The sequence below is a fragment of the Phlebotomus papatasi genome, chromosome 1 (assembly GCF_024763615.1).
Source record: "Phlebotomus papatasi isolate M1 chromosome 1, Ppap_2.1, whole genome shotgun sequence".
Classification (NCBI taxonomy): domain Eukaryota; kingdom Metazoa; phylum Arthropoda; class Insecta; order Diptera; family Psychodidae; genus Phlebotomus; species Phlebotomus papatasi.
This window is the reverse complement of record NC_077222.1, coordinates 34594339-34621430: the sequence shown is the minus strand read 5'-3', so window position 1 is coordinate 34621430 and position 27092 is coordinate 34594339. Positions and strand designations below refer to the sequence as shown.

Below are 27092 nucleotides of genomic sequence, written 5' to 3'. Positions count from 1 at the left end.
CTGAGATATAAATTTACAAATAGTATCATTTCAAATAAAGTACATGTACTTACATTGTAATAAAAATATCTACATAAAAACCCACAAAAGCTATGTTTTGTGGATACCAATGAATGCTAAGCCTCGTTTGTAGTGTGTCACGAATTGACTAGGCTATGAATGGACTTAGTCGTCTTTGGACTTTAGTCGTAAGTGTGTCCAGGGCATTAGTCTTGTTACTTCGAATAACCGAATAAAAAAAAATGTTGTGGTTTAAAATTACATAATATAAGGGACCAATTCTAGTCACCAATAGAGAAAATTACAATCAGGAAATGTCTTGTGCAGGAATTACATTATTTCATAGGCTATATGACATGTCACACTATCATGCTAAAGCCACATGTCCTCAATGTTAATGAATTCATATAATTAATTAATTTATTAATGAACAAATCCTCTAATTTAGGCTTCATAAACTTCGTCATCATGTCGCGATATCAAATGCCAGTAACAGTAACGCTTGATCAGCTTTATTTTCAGATAATACACTGATTCAATATTATTAATCATTTGAAGGGCTTGTTCTTGGATGGCAAGTGTATTTAGCCTCCCCAATTGATCCAATTCTGTGAATTTTTCAATTAGATTCTTCATAGTTGACGAAGATAAATCAATTTTCTGACCAATCCTCGAACCAAATTATTTAATTTTTTTTAAAATATTTTTTAAGAACAAAAACGCGTTGGTCTGGCATTTAGTGATGGATTTTTTTTAAAAACCCTGATCTATAAACTGTCACGTGGTATTTTTATTATTCGTTGCGGACCTTTATTTCAGAAATGCCGCTAAATTTAAATTTTGCGTGATTTTTGGGACACCCTTTAGTATATTTGACTCTGTCATCACACCTGCATTTACATTCGGCTATCAATTTTTTCCAGTTGTCTATCTTAAATTTTTTTATTAAGTGTAGTTATATACAAATTATAATAAACAAACCATAACTTTTATGAACAATCTCAATTCAATGGCAGAGAAAAACACCCTTATTTTTGCATTCTATTCTCCATTTGTTATTTCGTAAATTTAAGGTTTTGACAGAAATTATATTATACGTCTTTTGTTCGGTTTGTTCATAAAGGCCACTACACGTTTTGAGGAATTTACATAAATATTCAGTTTTCTGACCGAAAAAATCTTACGCACATTCAAAGGTTTGTCATCCTCATCATCTTTTGCAACCGCTTATTCCTATTAAAGTCGCGGGCTTAGGACATCCAGGCTAGCAGCCCACGTCTGCCGATCCTCCGCCACTTCAAGGAGGTGTTCACTGTGAATCTCAAGGCGATCTCATGCTAGGTCCTGAATTTGATTCAGCCACAATGGTTTGCATAACTTTTCTGTGGATTTAAAATTATGTTTTGCTCTAAAACGTCAAAAAGGACATATTCTGCTCCCTAACGTTTGACCCACTCGTCCTTATAGGCTGTAAATTCCAGAAGTCAAAGAGCATAAGACGTTGACATAGATAGGGTGTAAGGGGAACACTCCATAATTAAACCATTGAATGCGATATCTAACTTTTATATATTTCTTTCGTTTCCTTTTGTTATGATTCCAAAACTATGTTCTATTTGTTATCTTAAACGGGTCCCTGTCAAAATCCCGAAAGCCAAAATCCCGAATGGGCCAAAATCCCGAATTCTTAAAAGTCAAACAGGCAAATGGAAATCTTCTGTGTCTTGGGAAATTATTCTAAATACTTTCCTCTACATAATTTCATCCCCTTCAGTATTTTGAACATTCGGGATTTTGACTGCTACAGATCTTAAACATCCTGTCTCACACTTCTAAAAATAATAGCGGTGCCAATAATATGAATTTTCCAACGCAATGATATCTTTCCACTTAAGGCTAAATATAATATTTTCTACAAATATTTTAAAAACTTGAAGAGTCGTTTAATGATTTTCATACAAGTAATCCAGAAATTCTATTCTTTATCAGAATTTGTAGGCAATGTTAGACAAAATCATACATATTCAAAATGATTAATTCAAATGCTGAATAGACATTTCATTTTACGCAACATAACCGTAATCTTCTTTAACCATGTCGGCTCCTTTCTCTGCAATCATGATTGTTGGTGCGTTCGTGTTTCCTCTTGGAACAACTGGCATAATGCTAGCATCGATGACCCTCAATCCTTTGATGCCCTTAATTCTCAGTCTATAGTCAACAACAGCATCCGGGTCATAGTCAGGAGCCATTTTGCAAGTTCCAACGGGGTGATAGATAGTTGTAATCATGTATCGGCAGTAGCAAGCCCAGTATTCATCACTATTGAAGACTAGCATATCACATTCAGGAATCGGAATTACCATTAATTCAAATTCCACTGATCTAAAACTTTGAGTATTCAAGAATTGCAGGTATAACCGAATTGCCTTTATAAATGCCACTATATCGGAATATTCTGATAAATAATTGGCGATAATTCGTGGTTTTTCAGTTGGTTCAGCACTTCTGAGCAATACTTCTCCTCTTGACTTCTCTGTTAAGTATGCGATTGGTATAATAAGAATATTAGAATTCTGGACTGCAGTTCCGGCAGCCTCAACCAAAGCTTCAATATATCCAACAGTTCTAAAAAGTTCCATAATATCATCCACTTGACCTCTCTGAAATGCTATGTGATAGTATTGAAAGTCAGGATACTTTGCAAAAGGATCATGAACATTGACATAACCCAATGTCTGTAGTGCTCCGATATTAGAGAAATACCCAGTATGTGTTGTCAAGTATTGGAAAAATGCTCGTAGTAAATCACTAGGATTTACAGGCTCGCCTTTTGACATAAAAACAATTGGTACCGTTGGATGATCTTGCAGATTCTTTCCAACTTGGAGATTCTTAATGACTTGTATTTCCATGTCTTGAAGGTGGGCAGCTGGTCCAATTCCAGATAACATTAGAATTTGTGGAGAATTTATTACTCCCGCACTTAGAATCACTTCTTTTGTTGCATATGCCTTTATTTCTTGTTCTCCTCGCAAGTTCATCCTAACTCCGGAAACTACTCCATTACTGTCGATCACAAGATCCAAAACGTGAGCATATTTAACGACATGCAAATTAGGTCGATTCATAGCAGGAACTAGAAATGCGGTAGCGGCACTTTCTCTAACGCCAGACTTGAGAGTTCCCTGAGAAAATGTAAATCCAATATTTTTCTTCGCATTGATATCCAATACAAATTTGAAACCCAATTCTTCAGCTGCATTAACAATTAATTGATTGATAGGTTCGTCTGAATTGTATAATTCTACTGACATAGGTCCATCCTTTGAATGGTAATATCCTCCAAATGCATCAGCAATTTCAGGATTTCGATTACCTTCCGACTTCTTAAAATATTGTAAAACATTGTCCCAACCCCAAGTTGGATTACCCAGTCTCTCCCAATTATTATAATCATCATCGTTTCCTCTAACATAAAGCATTGCATTGATTGAACTTGTTCCTCCTAACATTTTGCCTCTAGGCCAAAAGTCACCATTTGCAAAATAAAGACTGTAGTTTGCCGATGGTTCAACATAATACTGCCAATCATATGGTGCTCTTTGCAGAGAGAAGAACAGCCTAGGTATCTACAAATGGATAGTGTGCTTTAATATTTATTCAAGCAATGATATTTTGTTTTAAATTTGATTTTACGGCTGATTCAATTGGGGGATCTCCTCCTGCTTCTAGGAGCAAAATCTTCCAATTCGGATTCTCGCTTAGACGATTTGCAAGGACACAACCAGCCGAACCGGCACCCACAATAATGAAGTCATACTCCTCGAATCCTTTAACCAAAAATTTATTATAACGTTTATTTTTAAAAATTCATAAAACTATTACCTCTTTTAATAGCTATATCTCCGTAATCTGCTGGCCACATTTCCGGTGGTGACAGAGAACATTGCGAAACGGATAAGAAATTTACAAGGAGTGAAAGATACGTATTTACAGCTCCGGTACTTAAGCTTGCACATGGCGAAGTAAAGCAATCCATTTTAAGAATTCCGGTCGATTTTTCTCCTGATTTTTTTTTCAATTCTCCAGATTCGGCAAAATTTTCAAAAAGTATGTATTTTGTCAGTCTACAACCGAAAACGGATGTGAGAGATTCCAGTTTCATAAACCAATGAATTATTCAAATTCCAGTTTCATGAATTATTCAAATTTTTTTTGGGGTGATGAACTAAAATGTCTGGTCTGTGCCACGAGCGATTAATCGAGTTCAATAATCTTCTTTTTTATCGCAAATTTATTGGTCTGGAGCATTAATCATTCATGTTGAAGTTTTAATTGTCTATGGTAGTGCAATAAAAATTTCATTCAAAAATTTTACAGACATAAATACTTCCAAAACTATTTTTTTTATATCACATTAAAAGAGTACATATAATGAGTCTATGAAACTGTATATATGTTTATGAAACTGTATCGGATTATTTATTATTAAGCTCGAGTTAGTGTATTAAATAAATTAAGAAAAGATAGTATTATTTTAAAGATTATGTAGCACTTTTATAGTATTCTTCACGAAAATCTTTTAGAAACTTTCACGCAAAACACAGGTTTATCTTAAAGATGCTTATTCCTAAAGAACTCAAGAATGACTGAGAAAATTGGGAATTTTTGCGGGTATTTCAGAAATCGAAAGATGAGACAGAACAAGTATGTAAATTTTATTTAAGAAATTCCTTATTCTACTCATTTGGTCCACCAATATAACACAGTATTTTTGCAGAGTAGATGAAGAACCAATATATAAACGATAAACAAAATACACCTTCTGTATATATAATTTTATATTATATTTAACGTACCGATGCAGTTCCTAAGAAGCATTATAATATATGAATCTGTTCTTCAATACAACATGTTTTGGCCAATGATGTATATGTTTTGTTATAAGATTGTTCTTGGAATCTTTAGCAGTAAGTTTTGTTTTTATATAGGGTAAAGGCTCTTAATTTTGTCCAGTTTCTAAATTTGGACACTTTTAGGATAAAATTGGACACTAAAAATAAATTTATTAAAATGATGGATTTTTATTCCAATATTTGATGAATAATGAATTCTATCTAAATATTTGTTCTTTTTGGAAGATTTTAACACTAAATACGTTAAATTTTGAATATGATTTGAGTTAAAATTGCTTTGTTGAAAATTCAGTGTGAGCAATTGCTTACGAGAAATATGACAGAACTTCGTGTTTACTTCAGTCTTATTTAGCTGTGGTGAAGTACTAACAATTTTTCTTCGCTTTTTTTGAGTGATATTATTGAATATTCATTGAATATTGTGTTGATTCACGTTAGTAGTGATTTGTACATTTGACCTGAAGTGAGATTTGCCTTGTGAATTAGATTTTTCGGGTGAAAAATGGGAAATTTTCTAAGAGATTCACCAGTGAGATACTCCTTATTTTGGACAGGTGTTTTTCTCTCGAAATTTCGTGAAGTTTTAGCTTTTGTGATGACTAGGTAGTATAAATACCTGGAGAAACAAAGAAGCATCATCTCTGCGAACGAGATGTAGTGAGAAAAGCCTTAAAAGGCTCCCGGAAAGGCCAGGGAATGAGCGAATCCGCACGTACTTGGAGTACCCAAGTCAACTCACTTTAATGAATGATATGGAAAGTTTCCGGGCTTCTTGTAACATTTTACGGTTCCCTTACATGAACAGGAAGAGGACTTGGTAAGATTGGTTCATGAAATGAAGAACAATGGGCATCCTGTTGAGGCGGATTAGCTGTCCAAATTTACAGCCAAGTTGTCCAAATTAATAACCAAATTGTCGAAAATTCGAGTCAAATTCACCTCTATATATCAATTTATTTTTAAACGTATTAAAGCTTATTTTAGTAAAAATAAGATAATAAATAGCTTGCCAAGTTTCTAAACAATCCTTCTGAAAAGAGAGTAACAAAAAAAGTTAATTAGTATCGAAAATATCGCACTTCAAACTTGGAAAATCGATGCTTATAAGCAGACTGTACAAAATTATGAGCCTTTACCCTATAACATAATAAAATTGTTCTACAAAAATATGAAGGAGAAATAGATGTACGTTGCATATTTTCGTAACACAAGTCAAACAATTCAAAGCCTCAATTTGTTTAGAAGTGTATTAAATTTGATATTCCCTTAAAATTCCATAAAACTTACTGTGTAGAATATTTATTCGTTAGTTAAGTATTTTATTAATTTAACACTAGACCTACCAAGACCGGTCAAATCGACATTTTTAAAAACTTTTTAAAATTAATACATTTTTAAACGGTATAATGTCTCTATAAAACTTTATGAATTTCTTATAATATGAGTGAAATATATTTTTCAGCGACTAAGTTTTAATTTTTTTGTCTTTTCCAAGAAAAATTTGTTGTGTATCCTACATACCGTGGTCTGTCATTTGAACGAGCGCGCTAGGAAAAACGACCAAAAACGGTCAATAGGTTTAGTGTTAACGAATTTACGATTAGAAGTTCTAAGCAAAATTTTTCACCATACCACAATATGATAAAAGAAATTTCCGAAAGCAAAAAAAACCAAAAAGAATAGCTAGGGCACTCCTACGAGTAAAGACAGTAAATAGAGTTTCTGATTTGATATAATCAGACATTTTCCGCCATTCTATAAGGTATTTTACGGCTATATTGTCTAAACCAAAAATGTTTTCTGTTAGAAAGAGTTGACCATCTACTACGATAAATTCTAAATCCCCAACGATTTTTTATAAAATTAGCAGCCTTTTCAGCAATCATCATTGTTGGCGCATTTGTATTTCCCCTTGGAATGACAGGCATAATGCTGGCATCAATAACTCTTAAACCAGTTGTTCCTTTAACACGGAGTTTATAGTCAACGACAGAATCTGGATCTGAATTAGGACCCATTTTATTTGTTCCAACTGGATGGTATAACGTACCTACCATATACCGAATATAACATGCCCAATATTCATCGCTATCAAAATTTAAAGCATCACATTCAGGAATTGGTATAGCGACTAATTCCGCCTTGTGATTTTTGTACGATTCAGTTGTCAAGAACTTAAGGTATAAACGAATTGCACGAATGAATGATTCGACATCGGTATTTTCTTGCAAATAATTGGCATAAATTTTTGGCTTATCGACTGGGTCGGAACTTCTAAGTAGAATTTCTCCTCTAGATTTGGGTTCTAATAGAGTTACGAGTACTAAAATAGCAGTTCCGTCTTTTACCACATCGGATGCTGTATTAGCCAAAACGTCATTGTTTCCTAAAGATTCTACGAATGTAATAATATCATCAGATTGTCCTTTTTGGAAACCAATGTGATAATATTGAAAGTCCGGATATCTTGCCGATGGATCTCGAGTGTTGATATATCCGATGGTTTCTGCGGTGCCCGTACTTGCAAACATCCCTGAATGATGTGTCAAATAGGTCAAATAGCTTTGAAACAAATCTTCCACAGTTGCGCTTTTTGCACTAGTTTTATCCATTTGAATGAAAAGTGCAACCTGCGGATGATCTTGAAGATTCTTTCCAACTGAAAGGTTTTTAATTTCCGGAATTCCCAGGTCTTCAAGATGAGATGCTGGACCAATTCCGGATAACATTAAAATTTGTGGTGAATTGATAGTTCCTGCACTAAGTATCACTTCTTTTTTTGCAAAAGCTTTTACTTCCTTTTGTTCTCGCAGATTCATCCTTACCCCGGATACAACACCGTTGGTAGTGATTTCAAGACTCAAAACATGAGCATTTTTAACAACGTGCAAATTTGGTCGATTCTTTATGGGTACTAGAAATGCAGTTGCTGCACTTTCTCGTACTCCTGACTTGAGAGTTCCTTGAGATAATGTAAAACCAATATGGTTATATCCATTGATATCTGGAACAAACTGGAAACCCAACTCTTCAGCAGCTTTTATAATATCCAAACTGAGTGGGTCAGAACTATTATATAGTTCAACTGATAGTGGTCCTTTAGTTGAATGGTAATATTTTCCATAAGCATTTGCAATTTCTGGATTTCTATTTCCTTCCGATTTCTTAAAATAGGGAAGAACATAACGCCATCCCCAAGTTGGATTACCCAGTCTTTCCCAATTATTGTAATCATCTTCGTTGCCTCTCACGTAAAACATTGCATTCATCGAGCTGGATCCACCTAACATTTTTCCTCTTGGCCAGTAAGCTCCATTTAAACAATATAGATTTGCTCTTTCCGAAATTTCTACATTATAACCCCAGTCGTACTTACTTTTGGCTAAGAAGGAAAACATTCTTGGTATCTAAATTAAAAGAAAACTAAAATTTTTATTTGAAATATAGTCATATAACTTATTCGATTACCATAGACTCAATTGGGGGATCCCCTCCAGCTTCCAAAAGTAAAATTTTCCAATGTGGATTTTCACTAAGTCGATTAGCAAGAACTGAACCAGCTGAACCCGCACCCACAATTATGAAATCGTACTCTTCTTCAAATCCTGGGAAAATTGTTAATTACAAATTATGAATAATTTCAAGTTGAATTTGTTACATTTTGTAACCTTTTTCAATGACAATGTCTCCCTAGTCCCTTGGCCACATCTGGGGTTCAGATAAAGAACATTGTGCCATTGTCAGATAATTTAACATGACTGCAAGGTATTGATTAACCATCCCGGTACTTTGGGCTGCACAATGCATTGATGGACATTCCATATTTACAATATTTATCTACAAAGCAAAAAAATCGAAAAATATCAATTATACATTATATTCTTCCCTGGCTAAAATAAACATAAATGATCTTAAGGAAAAAAGAGGTAATTTGGAACCATTTACAAATTGGGACATTTGAGATTATCTCTCTGTTTTAGAGATTCAAAGAGAAAAGTTATGTTCCTTTTCTTTATAATCGTCTTTTTAGCCTATTTTGCAGTCTTTGTTTTCTCTATGCTCATCTGAAACAGTGAGAAAATCTGAAGTGTTCCAAATTGTAAATGGTTCCAAATTGCCTCATGTTACCCTAATTCTGAGATAAACTTTTATATCTGAATTTAAAAGTTGATACGTATTCTCTGATAAAAATATTTAATTTTAAAAATGCCATTTTTTATGATGAAATGCAGGAGGGGTTTGGGTTACTTTGAACTGTGGGGTTACATTGTAATACATATTTGTCGCATATTTCTAAAGGAAACTGGATTTCAATTTGATGTAATTTGCATTGACAAAACAATTGTGAATCTAAATAAAATAATTGTAAGGATGATCTTCATTTAGTAATACGTGAAAAAATAGAATATCACTCTAGTCCCACAGTTCAAAGCAGCCCTACCTCTACTCCCTCCATATAAAAAAAAATTGCACCTCGGGGAAAATATCAGAATTATTCAGAATATGTTTTTGTTATTGGTTTAATTTTAGTCAGGGAATCTTAAATATGAACTATCCTCCATGTTCAGTGCTATTATTGATATGCTGCCGCGATGGTAAGTTGAGGAATAAATGTGTTAAAGTTGTCTTTTTCTGTTTTTTTTTTTTTTTTTTTTTCAATAAGCTCCGGTAGATAGTTAATTATTGAAAATTGGACTGCGATTAACGTTACGGTCTAGTATTTTTTCTATACTTTTATTATGTACGGGGGGAAGGGAATCAATATAGTTAATTCCGTTATGCTACTTTTTATTGCTCAAACTTTGAATAAAAAAAAAAGTTTAGCATTAGAAAAACGGTAGAAGGAATGATATTACGTCATTAGCGTATATGGACGAAATGTTTATCTGAACAATATCTAAGTCATATGCAAAAATAAAAGAGATCAATTAAGCCGTTTTGAATATATACTAAAAGCATTTGTTTTTAGAAAAGAACTAGAGAAGTGGGCAAAAAATGATGGACTTGTTAATGATCCTAGAGTTTACACATGGATAGACCCTTCGAACATTACAAGTTGCTATCTTGTAAAATAAAATACGGAAAATGAGAAAATTCTAAAACTTGTTCCTCAACTTACCATCACGGTTGAACCCCAATATTAGCACTAAACGTTGACAATAGTTCATACAAGAGATATCTTCTAGTATACAAAGCATTTACCTTTAAAACTCTCCCTGAATCTCAAAAATTGAATCCAAAAGTGCGACTTATTATGAAACGGAGGGAGTATCAAACTTCTCAATACCGAGACTGAAATGAAATTTCTTTAAGTTGTCTTTAATTTTAAATCTATAATAGAACAACCTAATGAAGAATACGATCCACATATTCTTTAGAACTCCGTGTGTGAATACGGACTTTTTCTTTTATTTAATAAAATAGTAATTTTTTATTTATAATTCATATCAATATCTTATTATCTATTTCTTTGTGCTCTAAGTAAATCAAAATCCCATTCATATAGATACGTTTCAATTAAAAATATTCACATTTAGATCAGGTCCGGAATTAGAATATTTTCCCCACTGTTTTCCGGCAGAACCTTTTAATATAGAATATTATTATGTAAACCCATAAAATGTGAGTCGTAATTTAGACATAAATTTAGAAAAGGAAATCTTCAATTTTGTCGTTAAATAACTTTAAACTGAAAACTAACTTTATCTCAGAATTGACAGTAATGATCAAAGGCATAAGATGTGAAACTCTTAAATTTTTTGAACTTCGAAACGCCTTATATTTACATGTTCTTGATCAAAATTATCACTATATTATTCACAAAAGCTCATGCGAACATAATTTAGTTGTCATTTTACTTCAGGGACACAATTTAGCCCTCTAACAATGTTTTCTTTAAAGTAAAAAAAGTAGTTAAGTACTTAGGGAAATTGTTCGCCCAATAAACTCAAAAAAAACTATCCGTTCCTCATTAGATCTTTTTGTTTGGCCTCTAGGTGGGAAAAGGTAAAGACGGCCTAGATATGGTCAAATCTGTTCAAAGCATCAAAATACTGAAATATTTTGATTGAAAAATAGTGTACAAATAGTAAAATAATGGCAATGTTTTGAGTGATTTATAAATCGGGTAAAATCGGTTTAGAACCGTTGCACGATAAATGATGCGAAAGTACTTTTGAAGTATAGCGCCTAAGTTCGCGAGTTCGAGCACTTCGCAAAGCCTGATACGCTTTGCCATCTCATTTTTTTTTTTAATTTCAATGAAATTGTTTAATTTAAGCATTAAACAATTTCATATTGTTTAATAAAACCCTACCTGCCAAATTTTAGTGTTTCAATTCAAGGAAATGAAAAGAAAACCTGAGGAAAACCGAAAATCTAGGGTTATTACTGTCCCTAAACTAATGTAAATTCCATATCCATTTCAAAAATAAATCACAGATAAATTTTATTTAGTAAATGTTAGAATTGTTCCTTAACCGTTCATAGAAATATTGTTAGTTATCACTTAACTTTTCCTTATTACTATAATAATATAATATTAACCTTCTCAACAAGAGCAATGTTGTTTATCCACTAATCTCAGATTGACTGAGTTCTGAATTCTCTGAGATTTTAAGCATGGAGCTATTTACTCTATACCCAAAGTAATCTAAATAAAACTCTAACACCAAAGGTCACAATTAAAAGATTTTATTGATACTAATTTTTATTTTTATTTATCATTGTAGGTATTAATTAGGTATAATAGTTTTTATAGTAATTGCAAAACAGCATGGTATACATTATGTGATGCAACAAAAATTCTTATATACTTAATAATACATTGCCCTTTGATGAGGCGACAAAAATATGGGTATTTTGCGATCATAAGCAAAAATGAATTAAAGCAATGGAATTCGGCCAATTCTATGTCAGTGTCTATTGTATTGTTGGCGTGACTAAGTGAAAATATGGTGACACTTTCGGGTTTATTTACCGCTGCGCGAATTATTGTTACCTATGGTCCAGGATTTGCACTCATCTTTTTGCTCAATCGAGCTATTGAGATTGAGCGAAATGATATCGTCGATCACTACCATCGAGTGAAAGATCGTTCGGCTGAAGGGATTTACGATGAATACGATTTTGTCGTGGTAGGAGGAGGATCAGCTGGAGCTGCTTTAGCAGCGAGATTGAGTGAAGTGCCCAAGTGGAGTGTTCTTTTACTCGAAGCAGGTCCGGATGAGACATTAATTTCCGATGTTCCCCAACTCTTTCCCACTCTGCAGCAAAGTGAGCTGGATTGGAAGTACGTGACAGAGCCAACAAACCATTTTTGCCTTATGAATGAAAATGGGCAGTGTTTGTGGCCACGCGGAAAAGTTCTTGGTGGTTCGAGTGTTCTCAATGCAATGCTCTATGTACGGGGAAATCGAAAGGATTATGATTTATGGGAACATCTGGGCAATCCCGGATGGGGATATGAAAGTGTCTTGCACTATTTTAAGAAGTCTGAAGGTGTGCATGAGCATCACTTTGCCCAGAGTTACTTTCACGGAGTTCATGGACCGCTCAGTGTGGAGTATTTTCGATTTGTTTCACCCTTAATGGAGCTTTTCTTGACTGCTGCTGCAGAGTTGGGACTTCTCAATCCTCATGGTGATTACAATGGTGCCACTCAGCATGGTTTTGCCAGATCTCAGGGTACCCTCAGGTAGACTAAAATTAAATTCAGCTTTACGTGAACAATGAACTAAATCTATTTCCATCGCTTTTAATACTTTGACCTTAGAAACGGATTAAGATGCAGCACCGCTAAAGCTTATCTCAGACCTGCTTCCCATCGTCCAAATCTTCACATTTCTCTTCATTCTCATGTCCAGAAAATCCTCATCGATGAGCACTACAAGGTTGCCTATGGGGTAGCTTTTGCAAAACAAGGTTTCCATTCAAGAATTGTCTATGCAAGAAAAGAAGTAATTTTATGTGCTGGAGCTATACAAAGTCCCCAACTTTTGATGCTTTCGGGAATTGGACCAGCTCATCAATTAATTAAACATGGAATTGAAGTGTTGTACGATTCTCCGGGAGTTGGAGAAAATCTGCAGGATCACGTGGCAATGGGTGGTGGAACATATTTGATCCATAATCCCATCTCCGAGGATAGTCTTAGCTTTGTTATGCCAAAATTGATAACTGTAGATGCGATAAAAGAATTCATTTACAAACATCATGGACCATTGTATGCTATGCCAGCTTGCGAAGTGATGGCTTTCATTAACTCTAAATATCAAGATCCTCATGAAGATTGGCCGGATATTCAATTGTTCATGGCAGCATATTCGGATAATTCTGACGGTGGGATTTACAGCAAAAGAGGAAGTGGGATGTCACATGATTACTATGCTAGAGTTTATGAAAATATCATTTACAAAGATTCCTTTATGATCATACCACTTCTTATGAGGCCAAAAAGTCGAGGAAGGATCATACTGAAAAGTAAAAATCCTTACGATCATCCCCTGATTTACCCCAATTACTTTGATCATCCTCACGATCTTAATGTTCTAGTAAACAAAATAGTTTCATTAAAGTCTTATCAGGTTAATCAAATTAAACTAATGCTTTTTGCAGATTGAAGGTGCGAAATTTGGGTACTATCATTTTTCACGAACGAAAATGATGAAAGTTCTTAATGCTACGTTGAATCCTTTCATCATACCTGGTTGTTCTCATTATCCTTACCTTAGTGATGACTACTGGAAGTGCATGGCTCGCCATTATACCCAAACTATTTATCATCCAGTTGGAACGTGCAAAATGGGCCCAAAATATGATAAATGGGCAGTTGTGGATCCCAGACTTCGAGTTTACGGAGTTAAAGGACTTCGGGTAGTTGATGCCAGCATAATGCCAACAATTCCCACTGGAAATACCAATGCTCCAACGATAATGGTGGCAGAGAAAGCATCTGATATGATAAAAGAGGATCATTTGGGGCCATATTAGTTTATAACATTGCCTTGAATAAAAAGACTTTTTTTTACAAAGTTTATTTTATTTCTTAAAATTCATTTACTAATTAATAGATTGGTGTATCTCATGGGCAATCTCTTGTTTGTCCTTAATAAGTAACAAAAATTACCATATTAACCTAAGTAGTGTTCTCTCAGTCAGACTTTTGTTGAAATTAAAATCCCTCTGTAAGTTAAATTACTAAGGATTTTAGAAGGTTTCTTGTTTAAGAAAAATAAGGTTCTGAGCCACATTAGTTACACAAAAATGGCGCATTTCTTTTGTAGCTTATTATCACAATTCACAGCAACTATCAGAAGTGATGATTACACTTTTAAAGGCGTAGTTTGAACTTTTGCTAAAACATTTGACTACGCTTTATCCAGAAGTCCTTTACCATGTCAGCACCTTTTTCTGCAATCATAATGGTGGGGGCATTTGTATTGGCACTCACGAGCTTTGGCATGATGCTTGCATCAATAACTCTGAGGCCACGGATGCCATACACCCTCAATTGTGGATCAACAACAGCAGCCCTATCCCAGTAAGGTCCCATCTTGCAAGTCCCAACTGGATGGTAGATTGTGACTGAATAATGTCGGATCATACATTCCCAGTAAGCGTCCGTGAACATTTTGATATGAAGGCATCCGGGAAAATTGTAAGCTGTAAGTTGCGAACCAAATCTCTGCATAGACTGAGTTCTTGAAAGTGCTACTGCAATCTTCACTCCCTCAACCAGGGTTTTCATGTCAAAATCATCCTTGAAATAATTAGGATAAATATAAGGGTAGTCAAAAGGGTTATTGCTTCTAAGTTTGATTGACCCGATACTTTTCGGTCTCAATAACATAGGAATTATACTCCAAGAATCCTTATTGTTTATTGGTCCAAAAACATAATCGTAGAATGCTTCAGTTAAACCATGAGCCTTTCTAAGCTGAACTCCTCCGTCAGAGTTTGTCGATCCGGACACAAAGTGAAACTCTATGTCTGGATAATCATCTGTAGCATTGGCATATTTTGTGTTAACAAAAGCTAACCCTTCAACTCCTCCCAGAATCGTAAGAGGTCCTTGCCCAAATACGGCATATTGCAAAACTGTTGACATGGAATGCAGACGATTCTCCACAATTGCTACAGGTTGATTGACCATGAATGTCAGTCCACCCAATCCAATATGATCCTGTAAATTTTCTCCCACTTGAAGGTCCTGGATCACCGGAATTCGATGCTTCTGAAGTTCAGCTTTTGGTCCAATTCCAGATAGCATTAAGACTTGTGGAGAGTTTATAGATCCTGCTGACAGGATAACCTCTTTCAGTGCCCTTACATAGTGAACTTTTCTATTTCTAATGAATTCTACTCCAAACGCAATTTTGCTGACAGGATCAATCATTACCCGTGTTACGTGAGAATGCATAGCAACATGTAGATTTGGCCTAAGTCTAGCAGGTCTTAGAAAGGCTTTGCCTGTGCTGCATCGACTTCCTCTTCTCGTTGTCCCTTGGGCAATCATAAATCCTGTTTGCTTTTCTCCGTTGATGTCACGATTGTCGTAACCCATCTCAACTCCAGCTTCAACAAAAGCTGCAGCTAAAGGTGTATGGTAGGGTGCTTCTCCGACCGTTAGGTACCCTCCAGTCGAATGATAGGGAGTGTTGGTCAAATAAGGATTGGTATTGTCCTCTGATTTCTTAAAGTAGTACAGGGCATCCTTATAACCCCAGCCAGGATTTCCTAAGGTTTCCCATGCGTCGTAGTCTTTTTTGTTACCACGTAGATATAGCATGTAATTTAAGACACTCGAACCTCCAATGACTTTTCCTCGAGGCCAATTACATCTTCCGCCTTGCATTGCTGTTGGATAAATGGATAAATTATTGAGAAACTTTTAGCTTGAATTTGACAAATTTTAGCTTAATTCTTATTTAATCTATAAACAGTTGAATTTTCAAAATTTTAATAGAACGAAACAGTTCTAATGGTCCGAATTTGATCAATGAGGGCGGTTTGGAAAACTGTTGCAAAATGCCACAAAAATTGAAAAACATTGCAAAAATTTTATGTTCATAAAACCACCGCTAGTGGCGCAATTATTAAAAAAAAAGAACTTAAGTCGTTCGGACATCCCTGACCAGAGCTATAAGGGGTTAAAGCTTAAAGTTAAAAAGTTTAAGCTTAAAGTTGAAAAATTGACCGGCCTATATCTCCGGTTCTAATTAGCATTTTGACCTCAATTTTGGTTTATGGATTCATCTTTCAGATAGTTCAAAAACTTCAGAACTGACGTCGCTGCTACAGCGTAAAAAATTAAACCATTTTTCTCAAAAACGCTATTGTACATTTTGGATTAAATTTTAGAGTGTTGTAGTCTAGGCTATGAAGTTTCCAAAATAAACGTATTCCAAAACAAATAAATTAAATCAGTTAAGTTACCCGAAATCCTAGATATTTTGTCAAAAAATCAAAATTACTGAATATCATCTCCCAAATTCATTTTCAAATCGAATTTGCATGCAATGCGAGTTTGCTTACGTTAAGAATCTGATCTACAATAAACAAACCTTGGTTCATCTATCCATTTTTGGACTATTAACACTAAACCTACCAAGACCGGACAAATTGACCGGTATGAAAACTTTTTAAACTGTCATTTGACCGAACGTATTAGGAAAAACGAGCAAAAACGGTCAGCGGATTTAGTGTAAACCGGAGTTATAAATACACGATATCAAACACGATTTCTAAAATGATCGTAAGTCCGCTTTTATTTGTCAGAACTTTACTACGGAAGGTGATAGGTTATTTAGGAGAATTCGAAGAAAAATTAGCAAAAATAAAATTTTTATTTGCGTATAGGGTAAGTGTACCAAATTTCGCGGTGCTTGCAATTTCGGCCCCTTATTTTGTTCCTCAAATTTTCATTGCATACTCTAAAGTCTCTAAAGATTATACAATGCAAAACAATAACAAAAAGTGGCTCGTCGACGAACGAGATGATGTGAAAAGACACTGGATGAGTTCCGGAAAGGCAGGGAAGTATGACAATGAAGGTGGCCGAAATTGGACACCAAAGAAAATAAAGTTGATAAAATGTTTACAAGGTTCCAAACAACACTTCTTCAAAGGAAGTAACAAAAAAATTAATTTGTATTAGAAACATCGTCAGTTAAATCAGCATTTATCGTAACTTCATTTTTGCGATTTTGAGATATATACATATTTAGAATCGGCGTAATTTTGTTTATTAAACGTATATGAGAAACAGAAACTTTCATATGCCCAATAAAAATTATTTTAAACAAAAATTATCGTAAGTGCCCTTAATTAAGAAAAATTTATCAGAATTTGTCGTAACTTCCATTTTTGGGGAAGTTACGACAAATTTCCACACAAAATTTACAGTAATCAGCATTTGCCGTATCTTCTTTTGCTCATTTGCGTGGCTTGTAATTTGCATCAAAAATTTAATATTTCGCAATAAAACGTTCACAAACTCTTCCAAATATCGAAAGACAGTACGAATAATGCAAGATTAAATAATTTTAATTCAATATTTGTGAGAAAAAAGTGAGAAAAATCCTGTCATTAATTCAAAACACAACAAGCGACACGGCGCACAAAATTCATTCAATAAAATTTATGAAATGAAAGCTTTTAGGGACAGGGATAAGAGTTTAATTGAATAATTTAGTCAAATAAAGGTGCTTAGCTTATTATCACTATACATTGAAAGCTACGGCTTTATAAACGATGGAAGTTACGATAAAAACTTATTGTGTTTCATCGGACATATATCTCAATATCTCAGCTTTTAAATCATTTTATAAAGTTTTTCTCGAGTTAACTTACATTTTATTAGTGCCACTTTTATTATTTTGACTAAAAAGTATCGCATTCGGGGCTCATTTTTAAGAAAAATAAAGCTGAACTGGAGATTTCGTCTCCTGAAAAGTCGTTTAAAGGTAGTTACGACAAATGCTGATTTAACTGACGATATTACATTTCAAACTTGGGACTTCAATACTTGCATAGAACTATGCTGAAACTTCGCACACTTAGGGTAAGTGTGCCAAATTTCGGCATAGTTGCATGCAAGCGCCAAAGTCTCAAGTTTGAAATGTAATATTTTAAATACAAATTGATTTTTTTAATTTTTTCTTCTGAAAGGGTGTTGCTTGGAACCTTGTAAAGAGTTTACCGTCTTTATTTACTCTAAAATCATTCTTAATACATTTTAAAATTAATAAAAATGTAGACATAGCTTTGATGCCCTATTTCGGCCACCTTCATTCTCATAGTTCCTTGCCCTTCGGGAATTCTTCCAATGTCTTTTTCACGTCATTTCGTTTGTCGAAGCTACATTTTTTGTTATTCTTTTGTATTGTATAATCTCTAGAGTATGTAGAAACTAAAAATTCATGGAAATTTGAGGAACAAAAAAAGGGGGCTGGAATTGCAAGCTGGCCGGGATTTGGCACACTTACCCTACCCTAATTTGTGAAAAAAAATGTTTGAATGAAATTGTGAAAGATATCAAGGATAATGAAGGAAGGTGTCAATATCATTTCCAACAATATCATTTCCCTGACTAATCTGCTCCGATCTCCTCTAACTTTATATTCAAACAATGGAAGAACTAGTAAAAATACCACTAACAGTCCCAACAAATCCAAGGTATTTCGGTTTAAATGCAAAAATTATATCTATTCTAAAAAATTCCCGCATTGCATCCCCAAATATTACGAATTTCGCCTACAATAAAATCAATGCTTATCAGTGATTTAAGAAAATAACATTCTTACCTAGACACGAAGTGCCTTGAGGTTCTGTTTTGTATTTCCAATCTAATTTACTAAGCTGTAAGTATCCTGCCATAAGAGGTACATCTGAGATTTCAGTCTCGTCTCCTCCCGCCTCTAGAAGTAGTACATTCCAATTCTCCACCTCAGTCAATCTATTAGCCACAACGGCTCCTAAAGGTGAAAGACAATTGTCCGAGGTGAGATAGTGTTTTTGGTAAACCGTGTAAAAACTCACCCGCCGATCCTGCCCCTATCACTATAAAATCATACTCGTCTAGCATATTGGATGTGTCGATATCAATGGGTCTCGACTCGGGATCCATAAGATCTTCATACTGAAAGTAGGCAATAGCCGCCACAAGTACTGGCACAAACCATCCAACACTGCTGGCAGCCGAAACGGCGGCTCCACCTATTGCATTGGCGGCTCCAACGATCGCACTCATTGCTCTACGTCAGCCGTTTATCGAAGGTGTTCCTGTTGAAGAGATGAATGTTGAGGTAATCAATCCATTGATGAATGAACAGATTGAATTGAGGTGAAAATTATGATGGAATGTCTGGTTTGTTTGAGAAGGAAATTTACACCAATATTGTCTGTTTAAAGAGAAATTCATTGAAGAAGAAAAAAAACGAGCCATTTTAAAGAGAGTGAGATAAAAAGTGTGTCTATTGAGAAATGTTGGCGAAAAAGGTGAAGGAGAACGCCTCAAATTTCACTCTCTGGATGGTTTGCCCTCCCCCTTCCCGGCTCACGGGCATCAAGTTTACTTTCATCGAGCCATGTGGGATTTCTGCAGCGGTGCAACTCTCATAGGCGCGGAGTAGATGATGATTTTGAGCGGGAAAAGTTACAAGTTATATTTTGCACTAAATGGCACTATTTAACTCCATAATACATCAATTATCATCACCTGCTGACTTGAAACTGTACACTCATGGTGATGAGACTCTCTAAATGCAACATTAATTGAGATTGCACGCATGATCATTGCAACTTCTTTTTCATTTACACTCTGTGTGCGGGCAGCTTGATAAATTGCGCGTGGTTAAAATGGTCAAAGTGAAAATAAAATAACTTTCAATTGCGACTGATTTCCATTAATACCTAGCCACTTTTACATTCAAGCAAAATCATTGTGAGTTTTCTAGATCGTCTCGATCGCACATGCCGGGAGGTAGGAAAAAAAGCCTCATCTGAAGAGCAAAATGCCAATAATATCATTAGTGTGGTATACGAGAAAAGGAAAAGATTAATCGAGTAAGATTTATAGTGAAAATAACAGTATTTTGCAGAATTTTCTTTACACATGGCAAAATGGTTCAATGAGTTGTAAATTGGTGGGTTTGTTGGACGATGATGCGCGGGTAAATGTACGTGAAAGAATTGATGATTGTGCTTGAGAAGTATAACGGCTCTGAAATGCGGTGAAGAACTGTGCCATTTTCCTCACACACTCTCCCGCTGTTCTCTTTTTCACCACCTCAATCATTGAAATTGTGACACAATTTTACCAGCCTTAAGTACCACTCTTTGAACTTCTTTTCCTCTCATGCATAATGCAATTTCAATGAGGTTGGACTCTTGCTAGTTTTGTGACATCAGCATAAATTTATTATAGTAATTTTCATATGATTCATCTCAAAAAGCACGCGGCACAGACTTGGAAGTTTTTCTTACATTGTCTACATAACTTAGTCATTGAAGACATTCTTGTTTTCACAGTTGTAATGTATTGTAGCACAAGAGAAAAACTAGTTTAAAATTAACTTAACCAATTATGAGCAACACACAACTTGTTTTGTTTTGTAAACATTCTTTAGAAACTGTGTAATGTGATTGAACTCTACCTCCGCAAAACAAAAGAGATTGTGTATAGTATTGGTAATTAATTGAGAATTAATTATTTAGAATTCACCTCTAAATGTTAAGGCTTTTATTTATAAAAATAATAGAAAACTCTAATATAGCCATGGAGACAATGTAATGCTCAGTACACAATGACTTTTATTTTATAAACATGTTTTCTTAATATTTCAGTGAGAGTGATGCCCAACGCAAAATCACTTTTGTTTAGTAAACATGTTTTTGAGGTTTCAATGAGAGTGAGTGAGATCTAGATCTAGTCATCTCGCTCTCGCTCATAGAAAATTTTGAAAACATGTTTACAAACAAAAGTTATTGTGCGCTGCTCATGAATGAAATCTATATCCAGGGGACACTGACAAAATTTGTCATAACGAAAATTTTAATATTCACTATTTTATAAAATAAAAGAGACTGAGGCTTGAAACAAACAAAGTTTCAACGAATTCGAGGAAAGATTATGTAAAATAAAAATAATGAAATTTTGAGTCCTATTTTTGGAAAAATGGCTTACAGAAAATATCAATACTGATTAGCTCAATTTAAGAACATTTCTCGTTATGATAGAGAAAAATTAACTTCGGCAAAGATGTAGAGGCATAAATTTCCTATAAAATTATGTCTATCTGATGTTTTTAAGGTTTGCGAGAGTAAAACGTCACAAATTACCTGAAGACTGACAAAATTTGCCCCAGCAATTTTGAGAATCTCCACAAAATCGACTTTTAGAAAATGATTCGAAAATCACATTTCTTTCGAAATAGAGGAAAATAGTCTTTTGCAATGTTGTAAAGCAGTAAATTTCCTATAAGAATATGCTCATTATAAAACGTTTAAGTTTTCTCAGAGCTCGTGAAAGAATTAAATATGCGTTTTGACAAGTTTTGCCCCAGTCTCCCCTAGTCATCATGCTCACTCTCATAAGCATTTTTTAAACATGTTTAGAAAACAAAAATTATTGTGCGTTGGGCAAAAACATATTTACAAACAGAAGTTAATGTATTTGTAAATATGTTTTCAAAATTGTGAGAGTGATCAAAATGACTTGATCTAGATCTCACTCACTCTCACTAATATTTCAAAAATAGGTTTATTGTGCGTTGCGCTTAATTTCTTTTTAAATCTTCTTTTTTATAGAACTTTTACAAGATCAAATAACTGGATGGTTCTATAAAGTCGTATTCGTCAACCGTTTGAAATAAGTTTCGATTCTTTCGTAAATTTCAAATTCTCGAAAAATTTTGTTTATATAAAGTCAGACTTTAGTTTTTATTCAGGAAAACATTTCTTAATATTTGTGAATATTTATATATAATGCCCAACACACAATAACTTTTGTTTAGTAAACATGTTTTTGATATTTCGATGAGAGTGAGTGAGATCTAGATCTAGTCATCTCGCTCATTCTCATGGGAAATTTTGAAAACATGTTTACAAACAAAAGTTATTGTGCGTTGGGCATAATATTGGTAAATTTATTTAAAGAATAATAATACTAATAACAATAATAATAATAAAAATAAAAAATAATAATAATAACAACAATTTACTAGCACCGCTATAGCTTTGCTCCGGAGTCTGGTCATCCATGCTAAGTCAACGGCAAACGCATACGTATGGTTATTCAAACTTAAACAAAACTAATGTTATTTAATTTCTTGCAAGTATATTTAGCTTTCCCAGCTTTGGCAGCTATCAAACACCCGTGAAATAAAAAAAATCCTTTACGTATTTTTTTAATTTTTTTAATATTCATCCCTAATGTAAAAATTTTTATATTTACATTTAGTTTGTTTATAATTAATTAATCATTTTTTTGATAACTGACAATTAATTTAATTTAGAGTAATATCGAAAATAGATAAAACGGATAAAACTTTAATTTTATGTAGTATGTATAATACAACTATTTTTTAATAAATTTATGCTTTCATTTGCGTCAGTATACAGAGAAAAAGATGGTACGTTTAACTTTTCTTCGTCATAACGATAACATTTTTAGGAGTAAAAATATATCAATATTTTTCCATTGTACACTATTTTGGGGGTAAAATTAACATGAAAAGAGTAACTAATACACCTAAAGGTAATATTTACCTCGATTTGGGATCAATACCGTAGGGTTAAATTAAGATGTCCGTAATGTTATTCGAAAATAACATTCCTGAAATGTTAATTTTACCATGCAGTATTGATCCGAAATCTGTGTAAATATTACCCTTTTCAGGTGTATTATGAGTTAAAGTTACCCTTTTTTCAAGTTGATTTAACGCTCAAAAGGTGTAAAATTAACATTAAAAAATGTTGATATAGATTTATACCCGAAACGTGTTAGTTATGACGAAAAAAGTTAATCGTAGCCTCTTTTTTTCCTCAGTGTAAGTATAGGGGGAATTGGGGCAAGTAAATATGGGGTAAATGTAATCACTGCGATTTTTAAATTAGATTAAATTAAATTAGATATTATAGGCTTCAGAGGATGAAACCTTTATGAATTCATAGATACTATAGGTATCCTTATTCACAACTGCTTCATATACTGCCCCAGTTTATCTCTATTTCTGTCATTTTAAAACAGAGTGAAAAATACAGTAAGAATAATATTGATCATATATTTAAATCAATTGACAATTACGATTGCCTATAAAGTTAGGATATTACGAAGAAGGTACATCTATCCTAGACATTAAGCATAATAATAACTACTGTCTAGTTATATTAATTAAAATAGCTTTTATTTATTATTTTTAATTGTTTAATCAATCATAATAGAATAAAGTAAATATAATAATGCTTTACTGTCTTAAAAAAGCGAAAGCTTATTTTACTGAGTCCGGTCGTTTTTTAATTGATTCGTTTTAAGAATAAGAACTGTTGTGTCTATTTGTATATCCGATGTATTCACCTTATTCACATAATTGAAGGCATTACATATAAACTTTTAAATCTGCCTGACCAAACTTATAGATTTTTTTGCGAATAAGTCTTTAAGATTATATTATTAACTTACTTTTATTTAGTAAGCACTGCGTGTTTAAAGACAGGAACTGGGTTAATATTGCATGAAAAACTTACTTTTTTCTAATTTAATGCGATTTTGCTCGCATTTGGAGAGAAATCTCAATTGAAAGTACAAGTTTTTATGGAATTTCATCTTCCAATCATCTCATTTTACAGAAAAAAGAGTTCTTTAAATCCTTAAAAATGTAGTACCAGTTGAGCGGCCATAGTCAAAATATTTAATTACTTTGAGTATTGAATGTATCAATTAAGACTTTTCGGTTGGTTTGTTAAATCTTTTATACTTTTCGTGTAAAAAAATTAAGAAAATTACTTGACAACAATAAGTTCCTCGTGCTTTCTTGTTTATATTTTCCATTCAATAATCCAGCAAAGGGCAATTTACACATTTCAATGGTATTTTATTCCATTTCTTCAAATATTATGCAATATCTGCCGTTGGTGAGAATCAAGTAAAGGAAAAACCATTGATTTTTCACGGTCTACAACATTAATGTGAAAAGAAGCACCATAAATAATAAATAAATAATAAATTCCCTCATAATTTCTCTCAAATGAAAATAATGTGTGATAATTTATTGGCTATTTGCTGTGTATTATATTCCTCAAGAGGAAATGCAGAAAAATGCAGTGAGTTTGAAAATTTAATAGGATTCACTGCTTGCTTCTTAATACATGAAAAAAAATTAACGGTGTTCATTTTTCCTCAATTTAATCGTTTTCCGTGAAATTTATTTAGTATTTTATTTTTTGATTTAATACCTTCATGACATTCATTCGATATTGCAAATTCTGTTACTGTAAAAAGGAACATCACTGTGGGAGCTTCACGAGAAAAAGGTCACACATTTTCAATGTGAAAGACTATTTTATTGGCAATTTCTTTTTAGTGAGTGAATATTTATTCATGAAATTTTCTTCACCTGTCGTCACATTGGTTTTATGTTAATTCCAAACTCACTTTAGAGACACTCTCCTCAACTATGATGTCACACAATTAAGCATTCTCTAGGTGTACTTAAAGTATATATAAATCATTTAATGAATTTAATTAAATTTCTCTCCCCAAACAAATTATTTCGAAATAGAGTGAGAAAAAGAAGTGTTAAGTGGCTCTTTATTGAAACGTCTTTCGTCTGGAAAATGACTTAGCAATATTGCAGATTGAATGGATCATTTGGGAGAAAGAATTGTAAATGAAAGTATTTCACTCACAATAATGGGATTCGGATTACAAGCTCTTATGATGAGTATCTGGATAACTTTCGAGCAATTTCGTTAGTCTGAAGGAGCAGACATATCAACCACCAATCCCAGCTATAAATGGTGTGATGCAAAATATTCCAAAATGATCGTAAAGTTGTTGCCAAGTCTTGCACTTTTTCCTCCAAATTCCTCACTTGAGAACGATGTGAATTTGATGTGAGATACTTATTCACATATGGGGTAAAAACCACTGAGGCACTTGATGGTTCTCTTCAGAAAAAGCTCAACTTTGTGTACATTATACACGGGAAAAGGTTAAAAAGAAAAGAAAATAAACACAATTTGTATTCTCTTAACAATATGACACAGTAATCCCGCCACAGAGTCGAATAAAATCATGCAACTTTCTCGCGATGAACGTGCGGTTTTCAAGAGAATTTCTTTTACGTCTTCAACGGCTAACAGTTCTTCGGCAACTGAAGAAGCCCACCGCAACGATCGAGTCATTGGACGCGAGTTTCTTGTACAAAACTGCTCTCCTCAATAGATCATGGTATTTGTACGGGTGACCAAGTGTAAAACACTTTGTCGCATACTGGAACCTGAATTTCGAATTAAAAAAATAATTATGGGTTCAGTAGGGGAATTCTGTAATTTTCATGGCATTGTCACGCGTGATTTCGAGACCTGACAATGCCAATCGAGCTTTTTTTGTCATATCATATGAGTTCGAAAATGCAATTCATTGAATTTTTAATGAAATCCCTTTACTTAATAATTTTATGAAAATACAGTACGTCTTGGTTGATTTGTTTAACAAAATTCATTGTCATTTGAATTGCCAGAAATCTCAAATATGTGACTTCTGACAATGCCACGTCAGCTGAAATGGCAATATCACGACTACAGAATCGCATTTTCGAAAAAGCTCTCCTCAGATTCGAACCCAATTTGTCACATAGCATTGCCATAGCGTTACAGAATTCCCCTCCAGATCTTTTTAGTTTTGTCCAAGACTAGAAAACTACTCTCTAAAACAATGTAATATGTTTCATCTGGAAAATACCATTAGAGGGAAGTAATTCTTCCCATTCTAACTGGAGAAAGTCGTTAATGTTCGAAAAATCCAAACTCAATTTCGAACTTGTAATCAGAACTTTCACACAAGTTTGGGAAAAATTATGAAATATCCCACTCAAAAGCATTTTAAAAGTATTTTTCAGTTATTATGAAGGAATTTATAATAAAATGATCATTGTTGCTTTCATTTTCTCTGCAATAAAGCAAAGACAAGTACATTCTGACATTCGAGACACTTCGAAAGTCAAACGGGAAGTATTTCAGGCGCCATACGGACAAAACGAGAAGTCAAAAGTGGCTTTCCAAAGTGATCTTTGAATTTTTAAAACTCCAAGGCGTGAATGAAACAATTTGGGTTATCAGCATACTTTAAAAATACTACAAAAGATTCATCGGGAATGTCCAAAAGAATGCTCTTCAGCGGGAGACTTTGATGATGAAGGTAGTCCTACCGTAAAGTATCACTTCAGTGATTCAAGTTAAGGATCATTTTCAATGATGCTTTGGAAGTCTCGTTCGCGCGATCTTTTTAGGAAGATCAAGACTTAAGTGTATATTTCGGAAAAGAAATCCACGAAGAATTAACAACAATCGAATCGTTTGAAATTCGATCGGCTAAGATTCTTTACAATCAACCCGAGGTGAAATACCACTCGTCAGATCGTGATCCAAACTTTTTATGTAGACTAGGTTTCGACACTGATTATTTACGAAAATAATATCCATTAAAAATCCATTACCCGTGGGTGTCCTCCTGTCCCGTCTTATAACCACTTCTGAAGAAAAAAATCGACAAGCGTTCTCAGCAAAGGTTAAATCCTTATGGGTGGCTATAAGTTGATGATGTCAGACGCATTTATTTCATTAATAAATTAGATTCAATCGCATGGATCGGTCTCAAATTTGAGGATGTTATAGCTGGGTCTAAAAAAGTCTCGATAAGTACTATAACTCTTCAAAATATTTAAACTTTGTACGACTATAGGGCTTATAAAATCGAAAAATCGATTTTCGGAACTGCAATGTCAAACGTCTCGACATTATCATTTTCGATTTCAATTAAATTTGGTGTGTTGTAGCTGAGGTCGAGACCTTTCTAACGACAGGTCACACTCTCCCCTAACTTTAGCACAACCGGAGATATGAATGAAGATAACTTGACTGGTTTATAACTTTAGTGTGTCTGAGGTAGGG

At 33.8% G+C, this 27092-nt stretch overlaps 4 protein-coding genes across 7 annotated transcripts in view; 2 read left to right on the top strand and 2 right to left on the bottom strand.

The window, feature by feature from the left end:
- The window catches only part of LOC129798925 (flotillin-2), a 217030-nt gene that overhangs the window by 161550 nt on the left and 28388 nt on the right, over positions 1-27092 (top strand). The gene's annotated exons all lie outside the window — the stretch shown is intronic.
- LOC129798921 (glucose dehydrogenase [FAD, quinone]-like) lies at positions 1551-3954 on the bottom strand. Its single transcript, XM_055842424.1, has 3 exons — positions 3889-3954; positions 3700-3833; positions 1551-3632 (listed from the first exon to the last, which is right to left on the bottom strand). The coding sequence occupies exons 1-3, from the start codon at positions 3926-3928 to the stop codon at positions 2064-2066; spliced, it is 1743 nt and encodes a 580-aa protein (XP_055698399.1). The 5' UTR covers positions 3929-3954; the 3' UTR covers positions 1551-2063.
- LOC129798913 (glucose dehydrogenase [FAD, quinone]-like) lies at positions 11836-13951 on the top strand. Its single transcript, XM_055842414.1, has 3 exons — positions 11836-12615; positions 12694-13471; positions 13536-13951. Exons 1-3 carry the CDS (start codon positions 11873-11875, stop codon positions 13908-13910), a joined length of 1896 nt encoding a protein of 631 aa, XP_055698389.1. The 5' UTR covers positions 11836-11872; the 3' UTR covers positions 13911-13951.
- LOC129798915 (glucose dehydrogenase [FAD, quinone]) lies at positions 13939-25296 on the bottom strand. The gene is made up of 4 exons (XM_055842416.1): positions 24828-25296; positions 18960-19202; positions 18725-18895; positions 13939-15776 (listed from the first exon to the last, which is right to left on the bottom strand). Exons 2-4 carry the CDS (start codon positions 19168-19170, stop codon positions 14275-14277), a joined length of 1884 nt encoding a protein of 627 aa, XP_055698391.1. The 5' UTR covers positions 19171-19202; positions 24828-25296; the 3' UTR covers positions 13939-14274.